Genomic DNA, 12,713 nt, shown 5'->3' with positions numbered 1-12,713 from the left:
GGAGGAGGCCATCTCGACTGATGCTAGCAACGCGACGGCTTCAAGACGTGCTTCATCAAGCGAGGGTTGGGCGGTGGGGAACGCGAGGACGGTCGCCTCACCCTGCAGTTTGGCACAACCCCCCACACAAGCATGTGGCTCGTGTATATTTGCAGCAACCGGTGCCAGTCTTGACCCTCGGGACGAGGACTCAGCCACCACACCGCCAATTCGACTGGGTTCATCCAGACAAAAAAGCACTACCGACGCTTCGACGACCCGCAGCCGCCAAGTACACTGTACATGGCGCATCGACGCCTCATGCGAAGCTTACGACAACGCAACACCCGTCTTCACAATAGCTTCGCAAGCCCGTACGTTATCGATCACGGTGGAGCGTATCTGGCGAGCCTCAGCACAGCGACCTTAACGTACACGCGGGTGTTTCGCTCTCGCCGAGTTCCGTCAACTGCATATCTTCAGTCGGCCGTCTCGACCACCAGACACACACTACTGTAGCTGAAGTTGCGAGTTGGCTGGCCGTGGGCGTTGTCGGCCTCACTGACTGCGTCGAGTTCTTCGGCTCAGCAGTCGCGCTGCGATGCGGAGGTTGTTGGCCGAGCCTGCTGTAGCTTTTGCTACATGGCGACAATGTACCGTCTTGCGAAGCGGGACACTCGAGCAACACTGGACCAGTGGAATCGATGGGCCATATCCAAACCATGCTCCCGGCCCAGTGGTATCGACTTGAGCTCGGCTCAACCATAATGCTGGACGCGGTGTCATGGGAAGAGACTAGCAGTACTAGAGTAGCATTAACGCATCCGAGTTCGTCGTTTACTGGTGCTTGAACGTCGGCGCGCGCTTGTTGACAAAGGCGTCCATGCCCTCCTTCTGGTCGTGCGTCGCAAACGTGGCGTAGAAGAGGCGGCCTTCGTACTTGAGACCTTCCTGGAGCGACATCTCGTACGACGCGTTCACCGCCTCCTTGGCCATGCGCGTGATCGGGCGCGAGTGCGAGGCAATCTTGTTGGCGATCGCGAGCGCCTCCTCCATGAGCTTCTCCGCCGGCACGACCTTGGCCACGAGCCCGTCGCGCTCGGCCTGCTGCGCGTCAATCATGTCGCCCGTCAGCACCAAGTGCATGGCCTTGGACTTGCCAATGGCGCGGATGAGGCGCTGGGTGCCGCCGGCGCCGGGGATCGTGCCGAGCTTGATCTCGGGCTGGCCAAACTTGGCCTTGTCGCCCGCGATGATAAAGTCGCACATCATCGCGAGCTCGCAGCCGCCGCCGAGCGCGAAGCCGTTGACGGCCGCGATGACTGGCTTATGCACCTTGGTGATGTCGCCCCAGCTACCAAACATCGTCGAGTTGTACACTTCGATGAACTCGCGCGTGGCCATCTCCTTGATGTCGGCGCCAGCTACATGAAGGCATCGTTATGCACCATCTATGCAGGAGGCGAAGCGTACCGGCAAAGGCCTTGTCGCTGCCCGTGAGGATGATGGCCGAGATGTTGTCGTCCTTGTCAAAGGCGTGGGCGGCCTTGTTGACCTCTTGCATCAAGCCGTCGCAGAGCGCGTTGAGCGCCTTGGGGCGGTTGAGCTGGATGATGCCCACCTTGCCGTTGACGTCGGTCTTGATGTACTCGAGCGTCTCTACGCCCAGAGCATGAGCGGACTAGTCATCATGCCGATAGCATGCATACGGGCGCTAAAGGAGCGAGCCAAGCTCGCATGGCGAAGCGTGCGCGGGACGCGGAACATGAGCACGGCGAGCGTCAGTCGATTTTGAGCCGCAAATCCCAAACATCAAATCCTTTGCTTCGAAGTTCGATTTATAGCTTCGAACTTCATGTTGAAGTTGCTCAAAGAGCGGGTCAGTGTTGAAAACAACATCTTTTGTCCATGCTAGAATGAGGTTATTGCGTATTACTCGTATCACCGCATTTGACTCAGACACTTGACAAACTCCGAGTAGGCCAATTTCCCATCCCGGTTGGTGTCAAAGGCGTCGAGCATATCGAGGATGTCGCGGTCGCTGGCTTGGATCCCGAGCACATCGTGGAGGAGCGCAATGAGTTCGTTGGGCTCGACAAAGCCAGAGCGGTCTTTGTCTGCCGCCTTGAACGCGTCCTTCATGTTGTTGAACGTCCCAAAGATCTGCCGGTTGAAAGTGTGCCGGAGGCGGGCGAGTGCCGGTGCAGCGACGGCGACCGTGTGCGGGCGGAGCTCGGGTCGGCTCAGCCGGTGGTGCATCGACGGCGACTCGAGTTCGCGCATGGGCGGAAACGAAGTGCCGTGCGTCGTTTGGCCAAAGTAGTTGCCGTCGGCCTCGTCCTCGCCCGACCCCGGCGTGTAGTGGAGCTCGTCGGTCATGAGCTTGATAAACTCGAGGTACCCGATGCCTCGGTCGTGGTCGCCCGCCGCTTCCTTGTGCGGGTACGAAGCTTGGACAACGTCAAAGTCCTCGTCCGTCATCGGCAAGCCGAGGTTGGCCATGCAAAACATAAACTCGTCCCGGCTGAGGTACCCGGACCGGTCAATGTCGATCTTGAGGAAGCATGCGCGTAGCGAGTCGTATCGTTCAAAGAGCTTGGTGCGGATTTGACCGACGAGCGCACCGGACACCGGGTCACGGGAGGCGACGGACGACGACCAGAGCGCGCGACCCTCCCTGCTCTCGTCGCTGCTTTTCGGGTCCATCGCAGGCTCGGGGGCCGCCTTTGTGTGGACGTGTGCTGGCGGGCCAGCGTCGCCCTGCAAATTGGCGAGGAGCTGCCGTAGCCGCGCTACTTCGTCCTTGGCCGCCTTCCAGTCTCCGTCGGGAATGTCCGAGACGTCGCGGGGCTTGCCCAGCTCTTGGGTCACAACTGTGCTGACGGCTCCGCCCATGCTATCGGGAGGTTTCGAGCACTGAAACGTTAGAAAGGGCACACATGTATATTAATCTGGCATCAATTTAGGGATACGCAGCCTTGCTCGTCGACTCGGACACGGCGTACGCCGACGGTGGCCATGTCATAGGGTTCGTTTTCACAGCGTCGGTTGGCACGTAGTGCGAACGGTCCCACCCAAAGAAGCGCGTGTCGCCGCTGCTCTTGGTCCAGTAGCTGTCAAAGTTGTCGTAGTAGTGGCGGTGGTGATGCCAGTGCTTGCGCTCGCGCGCCCCAAACGTAAACCCGACGATGGTAGCGCCGCCGATCCACCATTTCGCATCGCTCGCAAAGAACCATTGGCGAAAGTCCTTGGTTGAAGCGAGCGATCGCGTTTGCAGCTCCTTGGCCGTGGCCGAGAACCATACGCCGAGTTGCTGCTTGGGAAACTCGGGCGGCGGCGTCGTCTTGGACGAGCAGAAGCGGCGCGCGGCAGAGGCAGCTCGTTGCATGGTCGAGGAAATTGGAGAATGGGTAAACTGGGGACGCTGATCCAGCGTGACCTTTCTGCGACCAGCGTTCTTGGTGGTTTGGGTACCGATAATCCTCCTCCTCACCCCTCTTTGGACACTGTGACCAGAAGTGTATCGTGAGCGAGACCATCATTGCGCTCTCGGAATGTATGTAAACCCACCACCTTTAAATTAAAATGCAGATTCGATACAAATTGAAAGATAATAATAAAAAGTCTTAAAATGTTTCGGCATCGTCGAGATCGCATCAGCAGCGGGCATTGTTGTGCATTCGCGTCATTGCCCATCATTCGACACGTGAACATACGCTTTGAACGAACCCTTTCCACTCGGTCATTTTACCTTTTACCTTTGACCAACGACCATGAACGTCCTCCGAACCAGCACGAAGCGCCTTGGCGCCAACGTCCGCCTCGCCTCGCGCCGGTTCACGACCGAGGCGGCGCCCGAGATGCCAAAGCCCAATGCCAAGTTGAGCTATGACGAAAAGTGGCAACGGCACTCGAAGAAGTATATTTTCGGCACGTTCATCGCGGCGTACGTCCTCGGGTCCATGGTCTCCCGCGGCTCGTCCTGCGACTCGAAGCGCGAGCTCCGCCACCGCATGCGCGAGATGCGCACCGAGAACGAACACCTCGCGGCCCGCGTCGATGGGCTCCAGCGCGCGCTCGACGAGCAGCGGCGGTACCAAGGCGCGTACCAAGCCCCGGCCACGTCTGCGGTCGAGCCGTATCGCAAGTAGTATGCACATAGTAAATGGAATACATATCGTAAGACGGCTGTGAATAAGTCCTCGTAGTCGGAGGAATCGTACACTAATAGCGCTGGTTGACATCGAACGACGGTGTACTGCGCTGCCTCCCAACTTTTGCACCAACCCGGTCACCTGATCCCTGAATGGTCAACACCAGAATCGGACGAGCTAATCTGGAGTACAATACAACGCGCCAGTCCTCACGCGATCATAATCTATTTACACCATTGCACTATAGCGAGGTACTTTCTAAAGCTCTTGTCGGGCCCTTGCACAGTCGCGAATGTCCTTGGACGACTACAATTTGGTTGGAGGTTGGTTACCAACTGGCGCGTGCGTGCGCCGGATGCGTTTGGCGCCAATTCTAGAAATTGCCCGACGCCACCAACTACACTGGCGCTACGCGCCACTGCTGCAGAGTTGGATGGCTATCAGTATAGAGTTTTCAAAAATTCGCCTTGAGACGGCCCACCTCGTGCGATCGATACTCGAATTATGCAGTAGCTTTCCGGTGGAACTGGTGGAAGCTCGTTGTCGTTCACGTGCATTTTGGATAGGCCCCGTACCCAATCTTTTCATTGGTGCTCCATCGAGGTGTCCTGTTTGTTGATTATAGGGTACCTAAATTAATTTGGGGTACCCCGTAAACGCTTCAGCATCGGTTGCTTGGCCACGATGGTCGTTCTGAAGGGTCCCTCGAAAACAAGTGGGGTACCGCAATAATGGGCCGCCAAGATACACGCGTAAATTTAGCACTTTGGATTGGTTCTGCGATGAAGCGAAAGTCCATCTCAAGCGACGTCGTCTCGGCGCTGGCCGGCGTCGAGGTGGCCTTCGAGCCGCTGCGCCGCCACGCCGACGACGCGTCGCTGCCGCGCGCCTGCCAGCAGAAGATCAAGGCCGTCCAAGCAGCGATCGCCGACCTGCGCAAGGAGCTCACGTCGCCCTCCAAGAAGCCCAAGTCGGACGACAAGAGCGAGTTTGTCTGCGTGAAAACAGCCATGGCGCAGCTGCAGATGCGCATCCAGGCCGAGCAGACCACGGGCAAGGTCGACGCAGACGCGACCGAGTCGGAATCGGACGAACCCAAACCGTCGATGCCCGCGCCAAAACGCCTGCGGCGTCCCGTGCCTGCGCGCCAAGACGACGACACTGCGTCGGAGGAGGACGTCTTGCCACGTGTGTCATCGCCGCCCGTGCGCGTCAAGGTCGAGCCAACGTCGCCTGTCCCGTCCGTGCCCTTCAACACGGAGGTGGCCAGCGACGTCTTTGGTGGCGGCTGGAACGACGACGACAACAGTACAGAGAATGGCAGCGACGAAGACGAAGTCGCCGACGTGCAGGAGCCTGCAGCTTTAAAGGTTTCTGCGGTGGCTGACCAAGAAGCGTCCGAGGACGACGAAGCCCCCGAGGACGAGGCAGCTACGGCGATGAAAGCAACCTCCGTTGTCAAAGCTGCACCGGCGAATGACGCAGCATCCGAGAGCGACGCAGCGTCAGAGAGTGAAGTCGAAGACGAGGACATGGACGCCACGCAAGACGAGGAAGTCGAAGTGAGCATCAAGGAAGAACCCGGCGCGGAGCTCAGTGCGATGTCGACGCCATTTCTGCAGCCGGCGCCGTCGCCGCCCAAGCCGACGAAGATGCTGTCCCTCGCAGCCCCCGTCAAGGTCGAGGTCAAGACAGAGGCGGTTGTCAAAGTCAAGCCATCCCTGGTCATCGAGACATCGCCGCCACCGCGTATCCTCTCGGAGCTCGACTCGATTGCCATCAACCACGTCCACCTGGCTTTGAGCTCTTGCTCCGAAGAAGAAGACGACGAGGAAGAAGAGGTCGAAGTCGAGGAAGATGTCGAAGTCGAGGAAGACGTCGAAGACACCGAGGAAGATGAGAAGGAAGAGCACAAGGAGGCTGAAACGGAAGAGAGCGACCAGGACGACGAGGGGGAAGCAGGTGACGATGGGGACGCGACCGTCGACACGACAAAGCCGCCCGCGCGGACCTTCCACCCCGTGCCCGTGCGACGCCCGTCGACGCCGCCGTCGTCCGACTCGGAGGATGATGACGAGCCTTTCCCGAAGAAGCACCTCGTGAGCGCGCCCAAGATCTCGGCCGACCTCTGGCCGTCGCTCAGCGAGCTCTACAGGGCGATCGTGCATCCGTCGAAACCCGAGCTCCTCCCGAAAAAGTTTGCATTTCCGGCAACGTACGCGAGGTACCCCTTCGTTTTCTGCGTTCAAGAGTACAGAATCCGTCTAGTCTGGACGAGTACATGGACAACATGAAGCGAGCGATCTTGGAGGAGGCGCTCACGGGCATCCAGGACGTCAACCAGCACGGCGGCGGCGCGGACAAGGTCCGGTTCCTCTCACTGAGCGAATACACAAAAGGCCTCCAGCTCGCAGCGTTCTCGCTGCCCGAGCACCTCGTCTTGACCAACAACGATATGGTCGAGCTCTGCCGCATCAAGAACAAGCGCCCGTCGCCATTGCGGGGCGTGGTCTACTCGGCCGCCAACACCAAGTACAACCTCGCACAAGCGTTGGCCTCGAGACGCTACCTCTCTTGTTGTAGCAACAAGGAAGTGACGATCGTTCTGTCCGAGAAGCACCAGATTGAAGCCGGCGCCTACTCAATCAAGGTATCAGGAGGCTCCGATTGGCAGCTCAGCGCAGCTCGTGTAGATCCTCTCGAACCTCACGACGTGCTCCCGCGAGTACCAAGCCGTGTTGTCACTGCCGACGCTGCCGCTCATGCTGCGCAACCTCATTGTCGCCGCCGAGGTCCCGACGTCGAGCCTCGGCCGCGGCGCCGGCGTGCGCCCGCTCATGCTGGCCGCGCTGCAAGAGAAATACAACAAGTCGCAGCTCCGAGCGATCCAGTCGGCCGTCGAGCGGCCATTGACGCTCATCCAGGGCCCGGTACTCGGGTCCTTCTCGCTACGATCTGACAGCGTTGCATGCTGTAGCCAGGCACGGGCAAAACCCGAACGATTGTCGGGCTCATTGGGTACGACCACGCGACATGCACTAGACGATGTTTACGCGATCGTGTAGTGCGCTCTTGAGCGGGTCGGGCATGCAGGCGACGACGCAAGCCAACGCACGCGTCTGCGTCGGCGCGTCACTCGGTCTGCAGCTCTCGGAGAAGGACCGCGCGGCGATGGCGGTCCGGCTTCTCGTCACGGCGCCGAGCAACGCCGCCGTCGACGTCATCATCCAGCGGCTCCAGGCCGACGGCGTCTTCAACGTCAAGGTAGATTGACTACACATGGGACAAACCACGTCAACGCGGTGTAGACCAAGACGTACGAAGTGCCGACGATGGTGCGGATCGGGTCGATGCCAGGGCTCAAGCAGACGCCGACGTCGCAGCGCCACAAGAAGCAGTACAAACAGACGTCGGCGGCGTCCATTTACCTCGATCAGCTCGTCGAGCAGCAGCACGGCCAGCGGCGTGAGCAAAACTGGAACCCGATGCAGGTAGACGTCGTCGCATTCGTTTCTTCGTGCTCAGTTGTCCTAGGTCCGCCAAGAAATTTTGCAGAAAGCCCAAATTGTGTTTTGCACGCTCTCGGGCGCGGGCTCGATCTCCATGTGCGACTTCCGGCAGAGCTTTGACGCGGTGATCGTCGACGAAGCCGCGCAGGCGACCGAAGCGAGCTCGCTCATCCCGCTCAAGTTTCAAGCGACGCGCTGGATCCTTGTCGGCGACCACAAACAGCTCCCCGCGACCGTGCTCTCGCCGGTATCGAACCCTGACCCGCTTAAATATTGGTCAGCAATCGATATATTGGTCTAGCGCTTGATGCGCATGGGGTACGAGACGAGCATGTTCCAGCGCCTCGTCGCGTCCAACGACGTGCACTTTCTCACGAAGCAGTACCGTATGCACCCGCACATTGCCCAGTACGTCGAATCTCAATCTGAATCTCACAATCCTTGTGGCTAGGTTCCCGTCGGCCATGTTTTACGACGGCCAGCTGCAGCACGGCGGCGTGCCCCGGGCGCGGCCGTACCACGCGACGCCGGCATACGGCCCGTATGTGTTCTACGACATCGTGCAGGGCGAGCAGAGCAAGGCCGAGGGGTCGACGTCGTACCGGAACCTGCCCGAAGTCGCGTTCATCGTGTCGCTCGTCAAAGGCCTCGTGCAGTCGCACCCGGACTACGCGTTTCGCGGCAAAATTGGCGTCATTTCGCCCTACAAGTCGCAGATCCACGAGCTCTCGACGGCCTTTCTCAAACTCAACTATGGCCAGCTCGTTGAGGTCAACACCGTCGACGGCTTCCAGGGCCGTGAAAAGGTATGGGTTCCCACCACTTACCGGGCTAGTGACAACTAAGAACTAGGAAATCATCATCGTCTCGTGTGTCCGGACCGTGCGCGGCCGAGAGAACGCGTTCTGGGGCGACACGCGCCGCATGAACGTGGCGTTGACGCGGTACGTACACAGTGTGGAGATGACGCATGAACTCGAATTAGCGCCATCGCGAGCTGCTGGGTCGTCGGCAACTCGGCGCTCCTGAGCCAGAACACGGCGTGGTGTACGCTCATCGAAGACTGCAAGGCGCGCCAGTGCTACCGCAGCGTCGACCTCTAGAAGAACACCAAGGACTATTATTTCGTGCACGCATTTGTCGTCTAATATGTCTAATGCTGTTCGTCAAAGGCCGCCGTCGTGCTGGTGAGGGCCGCGTTGACTAGCAGTGTCAACACTCAGAGAGACAAGGAGGTGGGTGGACGTACCCGCGGCCGCCGTCGGGAGCTCGGCGTAGACAGACTGCAGCTTTTGGAGCGCAAACTGGTGCAGACGCGCGTTGAGCTCGCGGTCGTCCTTCTCGGGGCGCGTCGTCTTGGTCGACGCGATCGCCGTCGTGCACTAGTATCGCCGCGTCGTTGGCCTAAGATCGTAGTCGCGGGACGTACCATGACGAGACCGACGAGCCCGCGCGTGCTTTGCGCATTCAAGTCGAGCGCGTGGGCAAAGTGCTTGCGCGCCGTGCGGAGGTTGTCGAGGCCGCCGATCGTGACGTAGAGCTACAATCCAGCACATGAGCGTCGACGGCAGCGCATGGTGTCAACCTCGGCCAGGCGCGTATGGTTGAGCGCGTCGAGCGGGTTGAGCAGAATGAGCTCTTCGTAGCAAAAGGCAGCGTGCTTGTAGTTGCCGAGGCTCAGGTACAGCTCCGAGAGCTCGCACCAGGCGCCCGCATCCGTCTGGAAGCAGCGCAGGAGCGCGTTCAGCTTCGAAATCGCGTCCTCCGTGCGGCCTTGGGCCCGCAGCAGCGACACCTGGCGCTTCATCACGAGCATGTTGGCCGGGTTCTTGGCCAGAATGTCCTTGTAGAGCGCGTCGGCCTGCGCGTACTTGCCTTGCGCCTCAAAGATCATGCCTTCGAGGCGAAGCACGCGGGACGAGTCTGGGAACTTGTTCTTAAGCGCGAGAAACGTCGAGTCGACAACGTCCATCGCGCCCAGGTCGAGCGCGGCGAGGAGCACCTGCTCGTGGATCGTCCAGAGCGCGTCGCCGAGGCCCCCGCGGGCCACGAGCGCCCGGCCGACCTTGACAACCACGTCGGGCACGCGCAACTTCTCCTTGCGCACGAACTCGAGCAGCTCGAGGCCCTTCTCGCGGTCGCCATGCGCGGCCGCCGCCAGCTTTGCTTCGTACACGTCCATCTCGCCCGTCGTCAGCCGCCGGTTCTCCAAATCCTTCAGGCAGTAACAGTATAAACACGTAAGCGTTAAACAGGTTTAACGTATTTGACGTGGTGAAGACGTTAAATGGGTTCTACGTCGGTAGCGTGTTTTTAGTCATCTATGATTTTCGACTAACTTGTCGTTCGAGTTTAGTAGGTGAGGGGGTGAGCGTGTTTTTAGTCATCTATGATTTTCGACTGACTTGTCGTTCAAGGTGAGGGGGTGAGGGCTACTAGTACACGCGATCGAAGCTTCAAATGCATGTATCGAGTGGAGGCAACGTAGCTGCTTGCGTCGTTATAAGCTTATGGCGCATCCGAGCTCCCAGACGGAGCTCAGGCCACCGTGTGGTGGCAAGGCCTGCAGCAAACCGCCGTGTTCTACCAGCTCTGCCTCGCATGCATCTTTGGTTAAACCAGCGTGGCGCCGAGGTCAATGTCGTCGTGTCGTAGGCACATAGCGTCGATGTCCTTGTCTCTGGCGACACTTCTGCCCTCTCTTGCCGACTCGTGTGGATCTTTCTAGTGCTGACAGCCTTCGATCCGAGGCCGCCCCTCGGTTGTTCCACGACGTAGGACATGGGCAGCAGCGCATCACAATCATTTTCAAGCCCCTCGTGGCAGCACGAGGACGCTGGTTCTTCGTAAGTGCGCCGTCTGGCGTACTTGATCGGATGGCGATGGTTGCGCAATCGCATTTTTGCGCAACCACGTCCAAGATCCTTTTGGCACCCGGCAGAATTGCATTTGCCGTCAACTGGAGATGGCCCGCCCGATGAACGTGATCGAGAAGATCCTGTGCCACCACGCGGTCGGCCTCAGCACGCCCAGCGTGACCGTCGGCGACGTGCTCTGTGTCAACGCCGACTGGACGCTCGCGAGCGAGCTCACGTTCCAGGGCATGGAAACTTTGTACGCCTCGATCGGCCGGCCCAAGCTGCACCGCCCGGACCGCTTCTGGCTCGCGATCGACCACACGGTGGACCCGCGCGTGAACCACCAGTCCAAGCAGCAGGCGCTCATCAAGCTCGCGACCGACTTTGCCACCGAGCACAACGTCTCGGACTTTTGGGAGCCCAACACGACCATCATGCACACCGAGTTTGCCCGCAAGCGCGCGCAACCCGGCCAAATCGTCATTGGCGCCGACTCGCACACGTGCAGCGCCGGCGGGATGGGCGCGTTCGCCGCGGGCCTCGGTGCTGGCGACGTTGTCATGCCGCTCGTGACGGGCCAGACGTGGTTCAAGGTCCCCGAGGTTGTCTACATTGAGTTTGTCGGGCAGCCCGCGCTCGGCATTGGCGGCAAGGACATCATCCTCCACATCCTCGGCCACCTCAAGCGCAACACAGTCGCGTTTGAGCGCGCGGTCTATTACGGCGGCGCTGGCATCGCGCACCTCTCGGACGACGCGCGGTTCGCGATCGCCAACATGAGCACCGAGTTTGGCGCGATCGCTGGCGTCTTTGAAGCCGACGAGATCACAGCGCGCGTGCTGGAAGGTCGGACGTCGCACAAGGACGAGGGCCTCTACTTCCGCCCAGACGAAGGCTGCACTTACGCTGCGCACCACGTGATCCGCCTCGACGAGGTGCAGTCGATGGTCGCGGTGTACCCGTCGCCCGACAACTGCGCGCCCATCTCGGAGCTCACGCACATGGCGCTCGACGGCTGCTTCATCGGCGCGTGCACGACGACGCAGGAAGATTTGATCCTCGGCGCCATGGTGCTGCAGATCGGGCTGAGCTCGGGCAAGATCCCCGTGGCGCGCGAAGGCAAGCCGTACCGCCGCCGCGTAACGCCCGGGTCGCTCGAGATCGTTGCGCGCCTCCAGACGCTCGGGCTTCTCAGCGTCTACGAGGCCGCGGGTTTTACCGTTGGCGTGCCGTCGTGCTCGTTCTGCGTTGGCATCGGCGCCGACGTAGCGCTCGAGGGCGAAGTCTGGCTCACGTCGCAGAACCGCAACTTCCGCAACCGCATGGGCCGCGGGTCCATCGGGCACCTCGCGTCGGCCGTCGCCGTCGCCGCCTCCAGCTTCTCGATGACCGTGACCGACCCCTCGCCGTTGGTCGCGCAGATCGACTTTGCCTTGTTTGACGCGTACCGCGAGTGGTCGCCCTCGAGCCCGGCGCCGGCCTATGCGATCGCGACGCCGGCGCCGGTGCTGAGTGCCATCTCGGTGCCCGAATCGCCGGCGTCGCCGACCGCCAAGCCGCCGCCCGCGCAGTTTTCCGGCCGCGTTCAGGTGTTTGAGGACAACGTCGACACGGACGCGATCATTCCGGCGCAGTTCATGGGCCTCAACCCCACGTCGCCGCTGTGGCCCGCCGAGTGCAAGACCGAGGAAGAGGTCCTCGCCTCCAAGTCGTTTGCCTATACGCGCCCCGAGTTTGTTCAGCGCGCGCGGGACGGCGCCAACATCATCGTCGCCGGCTCGGCCTTTGGCTCGGGCTCGTCGCGCGAGGAGGCTGCGCGGTGCCTCAAAGCACTGGGCATCCAGGCGGTCATTGCCAAGTCGTTTGCGTACATTTACGCCCGCAACCAACCCAACAACGCACTCCTCGGCATCGTCATCACTAACGAGCGCTTCCACGCGCTTGCGACCGAAGGCGCCGAGGTCCACGTCGACCTCCCGGGCCGCGTCGTCGTGGTCTCTGGCGAGTCGTTCCCGTTCCAGCTCACGGCGCTCGAGGAGAGCTTCCTCAACGGCGGTGGTCTCCAGCAGCTCTTCCGCCGGTACAAGACCGACCTCTTCCGCGCCGCCATGCAGCAAAAGGCGAGCACATGGACAACGGCGTGTGGCAGCAGCACCGAGTGCGGGTCGCCGGGCGCCAACGAGCAGTGGTAGACACATCTAGACAACATATAT

At 60.5% G+C, this 12,713-nt stretch overlaps 6 protein-coding genes across 6 annotated transcripts; 3 read left to right on the top strand and 3 right to left on the bottom strand.

The window, feature by feature from the left end:
- Positions 1–764: 764 nt before the first annotated feature.
- SDRG_15340 (enoyl-CoA hydratase) lies at positions 765–1,780 on the bottom strand. The gene is made up of 3 exons (XM_008621509.1): positions 1,689–1,780; positions 1,453–1,638; positions 765–1,403 (listed from the first exon to the last, which is right to left on the bottom strand). Exons 1-3 carry the CDS (start codon positions 1,744–1,746, stop codon positions 817–819), a joined length of 831 nt encoding a protein of 276 aa, XP_008619731.1. The 5' UTR covers positions 1,747–1,780; the 3' UTR covers positions 765–816.
- An 83-nt stretch (positions 1,781–1,863) lies between these two features.
- SDRG_15339 (hypothetical protein) lies at positions 1,864–3,367 on the bottom strand (the record flags this gene model as incomplete). The annotated part of the gene is made up of 2 exons (XM_008621508.1): positions 1,864–2,875; positions 2,952–3,367. 2 exons carry the CDS (start codon positions 3,365–3,367, stop codon positions 1,921–1,923), a joined length of 1,371 nt encoding a protein of 456 aa, XP_008619730.1. The 3' UTR covers positions 1,864–1,920.
- A 309-nt stretch (positions 3,368–3,676) lies between these two features.
- SDRG_15338 (hypothetical protein) lies at positions 3,677–4,227 on the top strand. Its single transcript, XM_008621507.1, has one exon. The coding sequence runs from the start codon at positions 3,753–3,755 to the stop codon at positions 4,128–4,130; it is 378 nt and encodes a 125-aa protein (XP_008619729.1). The 5' UTR covers positions 3,677–3,752; the 3' UTR covers positions 4,131–4,227.
- A 688-nt stretch (positions 4,228–4,915) lies between these two features.
- On the top strand, positions 4,916–8,745 carry SDRG_15337 (hypothetical protein; the record flags this gene model as incomplete). Its single annotated transcript, XM_008621506.1, has 12 exons — positions 4,916–6,357; positions 6,402–6,665; positions 6,717–6,783; positions 6,827–7,063; positions 7,111–7,151; positions 7,199–7,397; positions 7,442–7,624; positions 7,668–7,889; positions 7,944–8,050; positions 8,094–8,448; positions 8,495–8,586; positions 8,628–8,745. The coding sequence occupies 12 exons, from the start codon at positions 4,916–4,918 to the stop codon at positions 8,743–8,745; spliced, it is 3,327 nt and encodes a 1,108-aa protein (XP_008619728.1).
- On the bottom strand, positions 8,741–9,871 carry SDRG_15336 (hypothetical protein). Its single transcript, XM_008621505.1, has 4 exons — positions 9,228–9,871; positions 9,072–9,182; positions 8,892–9,024; positions 8,741–8,845 (listed from the first exon to the last, which is right to left on the bottom strand). Exons 1-4 carry the CDS (start codon positions 9,822–9,824, stop codon positions 8,796–8,798), a joined length of 891 nt encoding a protein of 296 aa, XP_008619727.1. The 5' UTR covers positions 9,825–9,871; the 3' UTR covers positions 8,741–8,795.
- Positions 9,872–10,553: 682 nt separating this feature from the next.
- Positions 10,554–12,713, top strand: SDRG_15335 (hypothetical protein). The gene has a single exon (XM_008621504.1). It carries the CDS (start codon positions 10,608–10,610, stop codon positions 12,690–12,692), a length of 2,085 nt encoding a protein of 694 aa, XP_008619726.1. The 5' UTR covers positions 10,554–10,607; the 3' UTR covers positions 12,693–12,713.

This window comes from Saprolegnia diclina (assembly GCF_000281045.1).
Source record: "Saprolegnia diclina VS20 unplaced genomic scaffold supercont1.89, whole genome shotgun sequence".
Lineage (NCBI taxonomy): Eukaryota > Oomycota > Saprolegniomycetes > Saprolegniales > Saprolegniaceae > Saprolegnia > Saprolegnia diclina.
Note: the sequence above shows the minus strand (reverse complement) of the source record. Positions and strands in the feature narration are given on the sequence as shown.

Bases quoted from the DNA above. Each gene is read 5' to 3' on its own strand.
- SDRG_15340 (XM_008621509.1), bottom strand. From the start codon at position 1,746: ATGTTCCGCGTCCCGCGCACGCTTCGCCATGCGAGCTTGGCTCGCTCC. The intron at 1,639-1,688 runs GTATGCATGCTA...CTCTGGGCGTAG, and splicing joins GGCTCGCTCCTTTAGCGCCC to AGACGCTCGAGTACATCAAG. The intron at 1,404-1,452 runs GTACGCTTCGCC...GCCTTCATGTAG, and splicing joins CAGCGACAAGGCCTTTGCCG to CTGGCGCCGACATCAAGGAG.
- SDRG_15338 (XM_008621507.1), top strand. From the start codon at position 3,753: ATGAACGTCCTCCGAACCAGCACGAAGCGCCTTGGCGCCAACGTCCGC.
- SDRG_15336 (XM_008621505.1), bottom strand. From the start codon at position 9,824: ATGGACGTGTACGAAGCAAAGCTGGCGGCGGCCGCGCATGGCGACCGC. The intron at 9,025-9,071 runs GTACGTCCCGCG...CGGCGATACTAG, and splicing joins GGCTCGTCGGTCTCGTCATG to TGCACGACGGCGATCGCGTC. The intron at 8,846-8,891 runs GTACGTCCACCC...TGACACTGCTAG, and splicing joins GCTCCCGACGGCGGCCGCGG to TCAACGCGGCCCTCACCAGC.
- SDRG_15335 (XM_008621504.1), top strand. From the start codon at position 10,608: ATGGCCCGCCCGATGAACGTGATCGAGAAGATCCTGTGCCACCACGCG.